The sequence below is a fragment of the Canis lupus genome, chromosome 17, assembly GCF_011100685.1.
Source record: "Canis lupus familiaris isolate Mischka breed German Shepherd chromosome 17, alternate assembly UU_Cfam_GSD_1.0, whole genome shotgun sequence".
Lineage (NCBI taxonomy): Eukaryota > Metazoa > Chordata > Mammalia > Carnivora > Canidae > Canis > Canis lupus.
Window position 1 is genome coordinate 40,499,106 of NC_049238.1, and position 15,207 is coordinate 40,514,312.

Consider the following 15,207-nt stretch of genomic DNA (forward strand, 5'->3'; position numbering starts at 1 on the left):
GAAGGGGCCATCTGTTCTAGATAAGGCAACTACAATATAATAGTGCTTCTGTTAGATTGGGTTCTTCTTCTTTTTTTAAATTGGGTTCTTGCATGGTTGTGTGGAGAAGAGCCTTTTTGTCAACCTGCCAATATAGTTGTTGGTGGATTAAGCAATTGGGATTTGAGTACTTTTCTTACTGCAGCATAACCAAGTCCATCCTGACTAATATAGTAGCTCATCTACACTTTTGGGAGGAGGCTGGCGATAGGGTGGGCTAGATGCTACCATGAGCTTTTTTTTTTTTTTTTTATTGTAGTTCTGCCAGAATATGTACAAGCATAGCTTCAGTATTTTTTTCTTTCAACAGAACAAAAAATTGTTTGTTTTTTGTTTTGTTGAATCTCCTTGCACTATCTTCCGTATCTATTATCATCTCTCATCGTTTTCTATTTCTGGACATTTTAATCTCCATTATGGAAAGCTCAGGTTTGTCCCCTATATCACATGTGTGGTGATCTATATACTAGTCCTGGTCTTTAAGCCTCCAGAGTAGTTTTTACTTCTGCTGTGGTAGTTCTAGTTTCCTTGAAAGACTTCATTCTTACATATCCCCTGGCATCCTTCATATATACATGTCAACTTGTTCTCAAATTCTTGCTTTTTTCTTTCATACAGGCTGTGTCTTCTACCCTATCGCAGATGCCGAAACACATTTATCTATCTATCTATCTATCTATCTATCTATCTATCTATCTATCTATTTATTTATTTATTTATTTATTTATTTGCAGCAGGTGATTTACAGAGGGCAAGTCTGTATCTTCTGGATAGTGTTTTCTAATCTTTTATCCTATATTTTCTCGCTATTTACTCAGCCTCTGCTGTTTTTTTTCTTTCCATTTATTAAGCCTCTAATAAGAACAGAGTTAAGAGGTATCTGTTAGTGCAGACAATCTATACAGATGGCCCTTGACTTCTGCTCATTATTACCTTAGGAGGGAATTTCTGCCTTGTATCTCCAACTGATGTGCACAGGTCAAGGTCCAGTTGTCTTTACTAGTTCCTACTAAGCATCTATGTAAGTATAGTTTGGGCTGAGGAAGGAATCATTTATATCTTTTGTGTAAAGACTCTATTGATGACAGGCAGGATTAGCTAACCTAAACCGGCTAATCAAAGAAAAGAAATCTGTTGGCTCATACACTGGGAAGAAGAGAACACAAGTCACATGGGTCCTAGGCATGAATGGATCTAATGTTTTCTCTCTGGTACATGTTTGATTGTTTCTCTCATTCTTTCCTACATCAGATGAGCTTCTTTCATGTGATAGAGGGAATGGGTTGAGTGTCAATGATAAGGCCACAGACAGCTATAGATATACAGTATCCTAGTCAGTGATTCCAAAGGAAAGAGAAAGTCCTCCCCTAATCCTAGAATCTGTATATAGTATATCTTAGGGAAGAATTCTCTCTCATTCAACATAGTCCATGTACCTGCTCCTTGGACCAATTTGAGTGGCCAGGTGATGAAATGCTGCCTTTGGCCAGGCCTGAGTCACATACCCACCTCTGAAGGTAAGGGAGTCTTACCAGAATTTCATGGAATGAGGAAGGGGCTGTTAGCCCAAAGGGAAGAGATGGGAGTAGGGCATATAGTATACCAGAAAAGTGGAGAAAGGGAGGCTAGACGGAAAAACATACCACAGTGCTCACTATATGCCTGCTGTCTCATTCTCAGTCATTGTGAACCAGTGGAAAACACAGAACTACTGTGCACATTGCCAAGAGTGTTACCTCTACCAGCAGTGCCATATTTCTCACAGGATACAGCCAGGCTTACTATGTGTACACTGCCCTTTCCCTTCTTTCATCCCTCGCCCCATGTGCCCCACCCACTCCAGAGCAAACAATCAGATATGAGTGAATATTAACACTTGGTTTGGCCAACTCTCTTCCCGAAAGTAGAATAATGAAAAACAAAATATTATTAACCCCTCACTAAAAAGCAAAGCAATTTTTAATGGTAGAGAACCATGACATAAGGTGGTAGAGCACTGACCTCCTGGAGTTTTTCTGGAAGTTCTACTGTTGTTTCCTGCAGATTCATTGATGTCTAGGTAGATATCACCCTCTAATGCTTCTATGGGCAAAATTTAAGTTGAAAAGGAAGATGATTCCCTTCAGCCTTGTGAGCAAGACTTAATATCCAACCTTTATAGTATTCCAGGACCTAAGGGACAGACCTTATTTCATGGCTTTGGTTCATCCACAGATGCCTGGCCATGGCAGATGAATAAACTGGAAAGGTATGTAATACCTAGATAATGGAGGAGCCTCAGGCGCCATGCTGAGGAACTTGGACTACTGTGGGTAACAGAAGTGGGGCATCAGAAGATCTTACAAGAGTGAAATTAGCCAGTTTGCTCTTTGGACCTACTGCTGGGGTCTGGTACTGTAATGCTGATGAGCCATGCTTTTAAAGAACACTGTTTTATTTGTCTTGGATGTTTGTTACCGTACTTTTACAACGTAATCATCTGTGGATTTGTAAACCTTTGTGTAATATAATACAGATCTTCCCAGTGTGGAGAGAAAAGGGCAAAAGAGAAAGGACTGTCTGGATTATCGTCCAAATCTCCATGTTAAGGTGGACTAGCAGGCAGATTAGGGACTAGGCAGGAGGCTGGATGATGGCCAGTGATGGAAAAATGTATGGTGATCTTAGGTGCTGTGAAGGATCCAGAAGGAACAGGCTAAGTTGGAATCAAATGCTGAAGTTGAGATCAAACATTTACTCTGCTTATTTAAGGATATTATAATTTATGGAACTAATGAGATGATTATTGATGTTTCAGGTTTATATACACAATATGATAATGGATTTTAGATTAAAAAGCCACATACCTGGAAAACTAGGTTGGCATTTTCATGCATTCCAAATATTTCTGGGTCATCCATCAAAGGCAGATTTTCAATGTAGTCCTTGAACTCTTGTAGGCTGTCAGCCAAGGGTGCAAAATAGATGCCTGTTTATTGAAAACACAGAGGGCAAATTTGTTTCAATTAGACTTTGTACCACCAAGTTTGGCCCTTCTCTGCCTGTTCAGATGGTGGCTTTAATCAACTGTCTTCCACAGAAAAGGGTATTGTTTTCCCCACTCTCCTTGCTTTCCTCACTCTCCTTGCTTTCAATACTGTGCCTGGTCTCTGCCTTTTGTTGAGGCCTTGAGTTGTGATTAGTATCCTAACCTTTTAGGGTGTCCTCTCCAGAAGATTCTGGGAACCCAGGAATGTGCTGCTGATAGCCATGCCTTGGTAAGGGCTCCAAATTTATAGAGCTTTGAAAACATATTTAGACTGAATACCACCCACTTTAGAACAAATACCTCAAACTGGTTACTACACAATAGATATTTTTGTGTTTTTACTGCCAAACTAGTTTTGGAGGTGGTCAAGCATGTGGCTGGGGTGGGCGGGCACGAGGACTAGGTTGTGATGTCTGGATGTCAGGAACTTCTGGATGGAAAACTGAGAGATGCTGTCAATGACTTCTTGGGAAAAGGTCCTTTCCATAATATTGAAAAGTCATTCACCTGATTCTGAATATTTATAATCCTCTTCTAATGTTTCAGGAGAAAAGAACCTTTTTAAGACTGTACGAAGGCATCTTTGATCCCAGGTGTCTGTAACTCTCCCGCCATATGTAATTTCACCTGAAAAGGAGTTTGCATTTTAAAACATATTTTTTTATTGAGATGCATACCCACATTCTAATAGGTTTATTTGTGTACACATTTTTGGAACTGAAAGTGAAAAGAGCATATCAGAGTTTCCTACCACTACTCCCTAAAGAGAATAAAAGTCAACTTTTAAAGGGCAGGAAAAAACCTACTATATGTACCCTATGCTAATTATTTTGCTTTCCCCAAATAATCAAAACCAAAGCCACTGAGCTCTATTTACATATTTCCTCCTCCTCCTTCCTTTTTTTGCTGTAAGTTACTGATTTGGGGTCTTTTTATTTTTAAAGGATTTTATTTATTGGAGAGAGAGAGCACAAGCAAGAGCACAGGGGGAGCAGCAGAGGGAGAGGGAGATGCAGGCTCTCAGCCTGATGCGGAGTTCAATCCCAGGACCCTGAGATCATGACCTGAGCCAAAGTCAGATGTTTAACCAGCTGAGCCACCCAGGCACCCCCTAATTTTGGGTTTAATTCCATCACTGAGCACAGTATTCTAAAACATACACACTTTACATAAAATACTGCCTATTTTTGAGATCTGCAAATAAATGGAACCAAAACATTTATAACAAGACATTCAAACTGCATACATACATTATAATTATTAAAATTAAGCTAGGAAGGAAAGATAGATCCAAGATGAAAGAGACAATGCCTCACAAAAATTATGTTGGGGAATTAAAACTTATTAATTTCCCCTCTCTCTTTTCACAGAGAAGCTACTTACGGCATGTTCCACGGTCGTCCCAAAATTATAAGTAGGAATGATATCTATTCTGCATTGGAATAATACCTATTGCTGATATAATTCCTTGGGAAAATTCCAGATCCATTGCTACATTTCATTATTTACCACTGTAGGGTTCCCAGAAGGATTTTACCTATGATACTGATATTGTCAACTTCTAAATTCTCGGAATGTTCATTTGTTCTCTTCATATCTTCCATTATGTCAGGAAGAAAGTTTTCCATTCTCTTTTAAGCTGAGATGATTGGTTGAAAGAAAGTTATTTCAGTCTTTGGAATCTCCATAATTTATTTCTAAGAGAGCACTGTCTTTACTTGCACCTCTTATAGGGACACTTATATTCCCTGAAGCACATTTGGTCTGTCTTGTTGGATTAGCCACTCAGGGAGAGGGGAGAGGAAGTAGATATCACAGCTGATGGTCAAGTAGCTAAATCTCTGTATTAGCAATTTTAAGAGGGAAGAAAGAGATTCTGCTGTATTTTCATGGGTATATTCTTCAGTTGCCTTCTAGGAAATCTTGGAACACAAAGTTCAGTTACATCTTTGTAGTAGGTCCATCTAGTCTGCGCCTAAGTTAAAGCTCCTCTTGGGTCCTTGGGGCTGGATGGGAATTAAGCACAAGTTTCTCCAATTGTGTGATGGTGTCTGGAAAAGGATGATGCCAGGAAAACTAAGACTTCTATCATTAGTAGGTGGTGAGAGAAAAGAGTTGCCCTAAAGTGTATTTTTTTTTTGAGTCACAAATGACTGCATTTTGAGAAGCAGCATAGAAATATTTTCCTTACATATTATCAGACTTTGTACTCCTCCATCCAGATTGAGTTTTATCCTTTGCTTGGATCAAACTGCATAAATAAGGAGCTCCACTATTTTGACTCAGAGTAGATGACTCTTGGGCTCACTTTTAGGAAGGAGTCTTCTGGGTTTGGTCTTCCCAGAAGAAGAACCTGTGGAGGAGGTGTCCACCATACATGCCCACCACCTGTCCTGGCCTTGGCATCACAGTCCCTGAGGGTCTTGTTGCAGATCCCAATGTGGTGGCTTTCCCCTTGTCTTCCTCACCTATCTCCAGGGGCTGGCCCAATACAAACTGGGTAGGCCTTAGGTTTGGCTTTGTCTTTGCCTACTTTGAGCTCAGATGTGTCTCCTGGACTTATGCATTGCTATACCTTACACTATAAAATTTTAAGATTCCCCCCACCCCCAAATACTTTCCTATATTTAAAGCCTCCTCAGTATTTCTCTATTCTATCCCCACTGGTGTTGCTGTATCTTCTTGTTCAGTCCTTCATGTTGCTTTTATTATAGCTTTGTAAATTATTGCACCTCTTTACACCATAAAGGATCATGATTGCCAATCATCAATTACAAAGTAGAACCAAAATTAACAACACACACAGGTTTTTCATGATGTGCCCTCAACTTACCTTTTTAAAATTTTTGTTGAAGATAAAGCTCCTCTCCATGTACATTCCCTCTTCATACTGTGCACCAGCCCAACTCTATAGTCAGACCACGCCTCAGCCTGTTGGGCTTTTGTATCACTCTTCTCTCTGTCCAGTGTGCTCTCCTGCCTTTTCTCTCCTGGTGAGCCCCACTTAGCTCAGTTTAGCTGTTCAGCACTTAGCTCTCAGTGGAGCAGTCCCAGATTCTTCCAGGTAGTGTTAGTTGTTCCTTCTGAATTCCCACAGCTTTGCACATACACTTCTGATTTGGTAATTAGCTCAACATATAGTTTATTCATTACCTCCACCCTCCATGCCATGAGTTTTTGGCAGGCAGGGTCTACATTGTCTTTGTATTTCTAGCATCTATTGTTAGTAATATAAGGCAGTATTTTCTGGATTAATGCATAAATGACTGCCTAAAATACCACGCTATGGATAAAGCATTCATTGCCTTTGTGCTTCTATCCATTTTTTAAAAACAGTACTAATAAAGAGCTATAATTTAAAATTCATAAATCCACATAAAATTTACATGTATGATTCATTAATTTTTAGTAAACCTGCAATGTTGTAACCATCACCATAATCTAATTTTAGAACGTTTGTATCATCCCCCAAATGCAATCTTGTGCCCCTTCTCAGTCACTCCTCATTTTTGCCCCTGCTCCCTGCAACCATGAACCTACTTTCTGTCTGTATACATTTGGCTTTTCTGGAACTTTCATATAAATGGAACCATACAATGTGGTATTATGTGCTCTTTTTTCTTTTAAGATTTATTTATTTGAGAGAGAGGGAGAGAGGGAGAGAGCAGGGGGAGGAGTAGGGGGAGAGGAAGAGAATCTCAAGCAGGCTTCCTGTTGAGCATGGAGCCTAACTTGGAGCTAGATCCCAGGACCCTGAGATCAGGGCCTGAGCCAAAATCAAGAGTTGGATGCTTAATTGACTGAGCTATCCAGGCACCCCTGTGTCTGACTTTTTTACTTACCATAAGTTTACTTTTTTACCTATGTTGCAGCACCTATCCTTTTTTAATGGCTGGGTAGTGCATGCTATGGTAGTACATGGTATGTCACATTTTTTTTATCCATTCACCAGCTGATAGAAGTTTAGGTTGTTTCCACTTTTTTTGGCTATTATGAAATAATGCTGTATAAACATGTACAAAGTTTTTGTGTGGACATGTGTTTTCATTTTTTTCTGGGTCATATGGTAAGTCTATTTAAAACATTTTCCAAAATAGCAGCACCATTTTACATTGCCACCAGCAACGTATGAGGATTCTACTTTCTCCACATTCTTGCCAACACTTTGTTGCTGTTTTTTTGTTGTTTCATTTTTTTAATTTTAGTCATCCTAGTTGGTGTGTGAAGTGGTATCTCATTGTAGCTTTAATTTTCACTTCCTTAATGACTAAGCATCTTTTCATGTGTTTATTGGTCATTAATATGTCTTCTTTGGTGAAATGTCTATTCAAATCTTTTGCCCACTTTTAAATTGGATTATATTTCTTCTCACTGTTGAGTTGTGTTCTTTATATAATACTTTGTATATAGATCTCGGAAACTAGCCCTTTATCTAATACGTCATTTGCAAATATCTTCTCCCATTCTGTAGGTTGTCTTTGTTTTGTTGACTGTATCCTTTGATGTGCAAAAGCTTCTTATCTTGATGAAGTCCCAATAGTTCATTTTTGATTTTGTTTCTTTTGTCTTCCTGGATGTATCTTGCAAGAAGTTACTGTGGCGGAGTTCAAAAAAGGTGTTACCTGTGTTCTCCTCTAGGATTTTGAAGGAATCTTGTCTCACATTTAGATCTTTCATCCATTTTGAGTTTATCTTTGTGTGTGGTGAAAGAGAGTGGTCTAGTTTCATTCTTCTGCATGTGGATGTCCAGTTTTCCCAGCACCATTTACTGAAGAGACTGTCTTTCTTCCAGTGGATAGTCTTTCCTCCTTTATCGAATATTAGTTTCCAATATCTATAAAGAACTTATTAAACTCAACAGCAAAGAAACAAACAATCCAATCATGAAATGGGCAAAAGACATGAACAGAAATCTCACAGAGGAAGACATAGAACGGCCAACAAGCACATGAGAAAATGCTCCGCATCACTTGCCATCAGGGAAATACAAATCAAAACCACAATGAGATACCACCTCACACCAGTGAGAATGGGGAAAATTAACAAGGCAGGAAACCACAAATGTTGGAGAGGATGTGGAGAAAAGGGAACCCTCTTACACTGTTGGTGGGAATGTGAACTGGTGCAGCCACTCTGGAAAACTGTGTGGAGGTTCCTCAAAGAGTTAAAAATAGATCTGCCGTACGACCCAGCAATTGTACTGCTGGGGATTTACACCAAAGATGCAGATGCAATGAAATGCCGGGACACCTGCACCCCGATGTTTCTAGCAGCAATGTCCACAATAGCCAAACTGTGGAAGGAGCCTCGGTGTCCATCTAAAGATAATGGATAAAGAAGATGTGGTTTATGTATACAATGGAATGTTACTCAGCCATTAGAAATGACGAATACCTGCCATTTGCTTTGATGTGGATGGAACTGGAGGGTATTATGCTGAGTGAAATAAGTCAATCGGAGAAGGACAAACATTATATGGTCTCATTCATTTGGGGAATATAAATAATAGTAAAAGGCAATAGAGGGGAAGGGAGAAGAAATGGGTGGGAAATATCAGAAAGGGAGACAGAACATGAGAGACTCCTAACTCTGGGAAACGAACTAGGGGTGGTGGAAGGGGAGGAGGGCGGGGGGTGGGGGTGACTGGGTGGTGGGCACTGAGGGGGGCACGTGACAGGATGAGCACTGGGTGTTATTCTGTATGTTGGCAAATTGAACAATAAAAATAAATTTATTATTAAAAAATATAAATAAAGTGCTAAATGGTAAAAAAAATACTTTGTATACAAGTGCCTTATCAGACATATGATTTACAAATATTTTCTTTCAGTTTGTGGCTTGTCTTTTTACTTTCTTTATGGTGTTTGTTGAAGTAAATGTTGATGATGTCCATTATTATTTTTTCTTTATTGCTTGTGCTTTTTTACATCTTATCTGCTAAATCATTGCTGAACCCAAAGTCACGAAGATTTACTTCTGTGCTTTCTCCTCTGTAGTTTAAGCTCTTACATTTAGTTCTCAGGACTCATTTTGAATTAATTTTTATGTATCATATGAGATAAGGATCCAAATTCATCCTTTTGCAGATGGATACTTAACATTCCCAGCATCATTTGTTGAAGAATTATCCTTCCTCCATTGAGCCACCTGATACCTTTGTTGAAAGTTAGCTGACCATCAGTATAAGGTCAACTGACCATCACTATTTTGATAAGCAGTGTTGGCCCTACTGGGGTAGTAGAGTGCTGGAGGCCAGAGTATAAGGTCAGCCCCTAGATTCCAAGACCACCCCTTTTGGTCCACTCTGAGAATGGTCCTCATTCATTTTCACTGTTGTTTCCCTGCCCTCTATTTCCAAGGTTTATTTGCCTTTCATGGCTCTAGATCACCTGATTCCTCTCTACTCTTCTCTATTTCCCTTATTACCAATGAAAACCATTCATTCCCATTATTCCCCCTTTCAGAGTGCCCTTCTTCTCCCAGTTCCCAGTGTAAATCATTTCTTCATTACTTGGGCCTACATATTCCAAACTGGACCTAATTTTGGCACAAGGTCCCATGTGGCCACAATGAATATTTTCTAAAAAATTTAATTCCTGAAATATTTTTCCTTTTTTCACAAATATACATGAACAGGTCTCTGCTAGTCAATCAGTGTTCAGATTCTTATGAATTTAAGAGCACAGACCCTTGAGGCTAGACTGACTTATAAAGTCTACCACTTATAAACTGGGTGCCTCAGTTTCCTCACGTATAAAATAGGGATATAACAGTCCTCACCTCATATGATTGTTATGAGGATCAAATATGCTAATTCTTGGGAAGTGCTGAACACAGTAGTTGCATGTATCAAGAAAGATACAAGGTTTTGCTATTATTATTTGGGAAAACAGCTGCCTATTTTCCATGTGTAAATATTCTCAGAATATCCTTATCACAGTCTTATCTTCACAAAGGGACCATTAGAAGTCATCATCACCACCATCAAACACTGGGGAAGGACACCATTTTTATATGGGCCATGCCCTGGCCATGTGGGCATACTGACCAGTAATGTAAATTAGTGCATCCCAGGGAATCTTTCCTTCTTGGCAGTAAAGGTTGAGGTTCAGTAAAGCGCATTCCCTGTCACTGTCATTAAATTCATAGCAGATATTCCAACCAAGAGGACCAAACTTTTTTCTCTCCTAGAAGGGAAAATGAAAATAGTCTTACATAAAATTTGATAAATTAGCTTTGTATAAAATACTGAGAAATGAAAGGTTTCTATTGAAGTTGGGCATCCTCATTCTGTTGACATCATGTTAAGATCATGTTAAAATCAGTTAAGATCATACAGTTCAACTTCATCTAGGCTTTCAGTTTGGCTTTCAGCAAACATGGGTGGCATCTCTTCCTCCAGTCCTGGCTTTTCTCCAAAATTTCCAAAAGAAAACTTGACATTACTAGAAATATGATAGAAGGGCATCTGTCCTTCATGGTAAAATAAAATATTTCCCCATCAAAATAGGCAAAAAAAGACTGACACTAATCATCCATCTTGTGGCAAAAGCTACTCCCAGTTCTAAAGAGTATGCCTACCATCTAAGCTTTTAAGTCATATCACTATGTGCTGATTACATGCTGACTTCTCTGCAGTGACATTTTTTAAACTAGTACACAGAATCATAACCCTTGCTTCATGACTTCACATAGTGACCTCTTTTTCTTTCTTCATTATCTCCCTATCCCATCTTAATTTCTTAATTCCAAACTGATGATTATACCAGAGGTCTCATATTCCCTCCTCTTGATTTCAAAATTTCGTAAGTGTTGAACCACTTTCCCATCTCAGCTGTTTTTATTTGTACAACAAGGGCCTTGTGCCTAGAGCCCCCGGTCCCAGCCTCTCAGATCTCCTCTGGGACCTTGTTTACTTATTTATTTAGGTCATATTTTGCATCTTTAATCTTTGTTTTTTTCTTTACAGATTCTCTGTAGACCATATACACTTGAAACCCAGGCAGCCAGTCTAGTTAAGACATCATCTAGAGACGTGTAGTCAAAGAGTCAGAATTAATTAATTAATTAATTAATTAATTAATTAATTTATTAAATTTTTATTTATTTATGATAGTCATACAGAGAGAGAGAGAGGCAGAGACATAAGCAGAGGGAGAAGCAGGCTCCATGCACCGGGAGCCGACGTGGGATTTGATCCTGGGTCTCCAGGATCGCGCCCTGGGCCAAAGGCAGGCGCCAAACCGCTGCGCCACCCAGGGATCCCAAAGAGTCAGAATTTAAATGCAGGGTCTCAGGATGGACACCAGATCACAGCAATGAAGTTTGAGCAGAGGGAAGGAGAAAGTAGTACTGAGTTGAAAGTCATCTTTCAGGGGACTTTGGGGCTCTGGTCACAGGGAAGAGGATCTTAAGGGTAGTAAGCCCACCCAAAAAGGGCCAGGTGAGGATGAAACTATTGCAAGGAAAATGATGGACTGACATGATATATGTGCAAATGAGGAATAATAAAAATAATACTGAAATTTTGAATGCAGGTGATTGAGAGATGGGACTACCAATTTCAGGAGTAGAGTCTGGAGATTTGGGAGACTTGGGAGTGAGACATAGCTGAGGAGGTCAATTTTGTGCTTTTGAATTTGACCTCGTGCATTTATCCAGGTGATGATGTCCCTTAGATCAGAGTAGAGCTAGGAGGCGAAGCTGAGGTGAGGGGAGTACGGAGATCAGCCACTGAGTGAGAACAACTTGGCTTCAGACCCTGAATGGGGCCTCAGCACTTTACAATGCCATTTGTAAGCTTTCATGTCATTCCCACTTTTTATTTATTTATTAACATAATGCACTTTCTTTTTTCTACTAAAAAGCAAAAGTTGGGTGTACCTGAATAATTGCGTGGAAGAAACAAATGCCAAATATTATTTGTCTCCATTTTCTTCCAAGTATGTTTTCTTCAAAAAACGAAGGTGTCATTTCAGTAAATGCCCGTCTGATATTTGCACGTAAACCTTTCGGTGGCTCATTGGTTACCTGGGTTCAGACACATATATGGCAGAAAGGGTGATTTTATCGATTTGCATTATTTCTGAATAACACACAGAGACTGAAGCCATTGAGAGGATGTAGATAACTGATACCCATGGGGCATTCCTGGTATGTGGGGGCTTGCTCTGTATCTTGCTCAGCCTCAGTCTCTGCAAAGTCAGGCCTGGTGGGGGTCTTCAGATCTACAGTGGATGAACCGTCTCCACAAGAATCTCAGACAATTTCTTTTGGTGTTCATTTTTCTAAATATGGCCAGAAAGTATTCTCAGGCCTTCTTCAGCATTGGATTTTCCATGCATCTCAACATATGTCATCCCTTGATGACATGGGACAGGAAAGGAAGAAGCATCTCTTGTTCCTGAGTGATCATTTGTATGCAGAAGCTTCCTGTATATTGGAGAATTCCCAGCACTAAAACCCAGCAGCCATACTACCTGTAGGTCTCCTGTCTCTCAAATGCTGAAACATTCTCTTAATTCTGGGAGGGGTTCCATTCTTACCACTCTGGATCCTTGACATTTTCTTATACTGTTGAATGATCAACAGGCTAGGGCACATAAAGATGGGCAGTGCCTTGGGAAACTGTGTGCCTGCATGCTATGAGGTGAAGGGATACTGACTTCCACCTTCCCACCTTGGCCACCCAGACTTTAATGTGGTCCTGCACAAGGCCTGGGCTCCCTGGACCCACTCGGGGAACATTCTGAGGCTAATCATTTTGCACCATTCCAACCATGTGCATACATTACCTTGACAGAATTTTGAAGAACTGTAACGGGAAATGTACTACTAGGCATGGAACTTAAAAAAAGTCGAAAAGTGTCCTTGATAACAATAGCTGTTCAAAACAAAGAGAAAACAACAAAAATGGAAAATGCTTAAATTATAATAATACTTTTAAGTAATAAATACTTATGGGATAGCAAGAAAAATGCTGTGAGCTCTGTTTAAAGACTAGTTTAAGTATTTTATGTTGTAAAATGTTCTAAAATGGAAGTAGAAGAAATCTTTTTGGAAACTCTTAATACATGAGAGTTTGCCAATCTAGATGTTGGCACATTTGAGTAATGAAATTAAGGACACAGGGACGCCTGGGTGGCTCAGCGGTTGAACGTCTGCCTTCAGCTCAGGGTGTGATCCCAGGTATGGGGATCGAGTCCCGCATCGGGCTTCCTGTGAGGAGGCTGCTTCTCCCTCTGCCTATGTCTCTGCTTCTCTCTCCGTGTCTCTCATGAATAAATAAATAAATAAAATCTTAAAAAAAAAAAGAAATTAAGGACACATTAATTTTCAATACTTTTTTAAAAGAAGGTTTTATTTATTTATTCATGAGAGACACGGAGAGAGAGGCAGAGACACAGGCAGAGGGAGAAGCAGGCTCCATGCAAGGATCCCAATGTGGGACTCGATCCTAGGGGTCTCCAGGATCATGTCCTGAACCGAAGGCAGATGCTCAACTGCTGAGCCACTCAGGCATCCCTAATTTTCAATACTTGTTGCAGGTGTTAAGGGTCTCCTCTCTGAAATGGGAAAATTTTTCAGAAAATACCAGGATGGTTACTGCCAGTGCTCATGAAGTATTTTGTTTTTAAACAATTCAATTTTCAGCAAATTGCATGAAATGGTCAGAAAGTCCTATGGAGAAGAAAGAGATTTCTCCACTCTGCAGAGGAGTTGCAAACGGAACTGAGGGAGCAGGGGTAGGAACAGACTTCATAAGTAGCATGAAGACGTTCGGTCAATATGCTTACTTTGTGAGCTGTTGACAGAAAACCTAAGAAAATGAGTTCTATTCTGGGTTCAAAAGGCTGAAGTGAAGTTGGGGAAAATTATTGTTCCCATTATAGGAAGACACAGGCATCATTCCAGGATAACTTTCTTAGATGCTGGTTTTTAAGTACGTCTTATGGTGTTTCTCCAACATTCCAGGCTTGCTCCCTCCCTAGGGTTTTGCATTAGCTATTCCTTTTGCCTGGATTACTCTTCCTTTAGATTGCCTCACATTCTTCAAGTCTTGGTCCAATGCTGCCTTCTCAAAGAGATGTACCCAGAACACACTGTTTATGTTTGTTTGTTTGTTTATTTATAATATTTTATTTATTTATTCATGAGAGAGGCAGAGACTTGGGCAGAGGGGGAAGCAGGCTCCCCTGGGGAGCCTGATGTGGGACTTAATCCCAGGACCCTGAGATCATGACCTGAGCCAATAGCAGACACTCCACCACTGAGCCACCCAGGTGCCCCCAGACCATACTGTTTAAATTACTATCTACTCTTTCTCCTTATCATCCCCCCACCCCATTTCATCCTGGCCTTTCTGATCCTCCTTATTCTTTATTTTTTCCAAAGCACCAGCCACATTCTATCATACCATATAAATTACTTATTATATGCTTTAATTATTGCTTATCTCCCCTCACTAATATGTAAAGCTCTATGAGGATGGATATCTAAGGTGGTTTTGTTCACTGTCCTACCTTCAGCATCTAGAACAGTGCATGGTACATGGTAGGTTCCCAAATATTTATTGAATGAATGACTGTAGATTAAAGCTGATTTTGTGCTCTTTAGTTTAGTAATCTAAATTCATGATCTACATTAAATAGCTAAAATTACAAGTTAGTTCTAGTACAATTCTAGAGCAACACTGAAGTTGCTTGTATGGTAAAAACTATTAGGCATGGAAGTCAGACACCAACCAAAGTCTTAGGGCTAATGATTTCAATAACCAAAGCACGAAAAAGGCAGATTTAGAGAAGTAATTTTTTTCATACTTTTCCTCTTATAATTGCAGAAGCATCAAGAGTGTTAACTTTCATAGACATCGTAGGAGTTAAGAGCTGTATTGGAATCTTAGAAATTATCTTAGCACAGGGCTTCTAGCAATGATGCTGTGCAGGCCTCTTATGGCTGGGGAAACTGAGGCCCAGAGAGGCAATGTGGTGGCATGGCAGGAAGTAGTGGGGGCAGAACTCTGCTCAGGTCTTAGAATTTCAAATCCAGAGTTTTCACTTCTTCCTTGTTTCGTTTTTCTTTTGTTCACTTAATCTTTTCAGCTTATTACCTGAATGTATTTTATTTTAAATGGGTTCAAG

General features: G+C 39.7%; 2 protein-coding genes across 2 annotated transcripts in view; one reads left to right on the forward strand and one right to left on the reverse strand.

Moving 5' to 3' along the window:
• TRABD2A (TraB domain containing 2A) overlaps positions 1–15,207 on the forward strand; it is a 109,656-nt gene that overhangs the window by 72,292 nt on the left and 22,157 nt on the right. The window lies entirely within an intron of this gene.
• Positions 1–15,207, reverse strand: part of DNAH6 (dynein axonemal heavy chain 6) — a 234,851-nt gene that overhangs the window by 18,899 nt on the left and 200,745 nt on the right. Inside the window, exons 68-72 of the mRNA XM_038561598.1 lie at positions 12,862–12,950; positions 11,951–12,097; positions 10,116–10,254; positions 3,575–3,694; positions 2,886–3,007 (exon numbers count right to left, since the gene is read on the reverse strand). Coding sequence (XP_038417526.1) covers positions 2,886–3,007; positions 3,575–3,694; positions 10,116–10,254; positions 11,951–12,097; positions 12,862–12,950 — 617 coding nt within the window. The remainder of the gene's footprint in view (positions 1–2,885; positions 3,008–3,574; positions 3,695–10,115; positions 10,255–11,950; positions 12,098–12,861; positions 12,951–15,207) is intronic.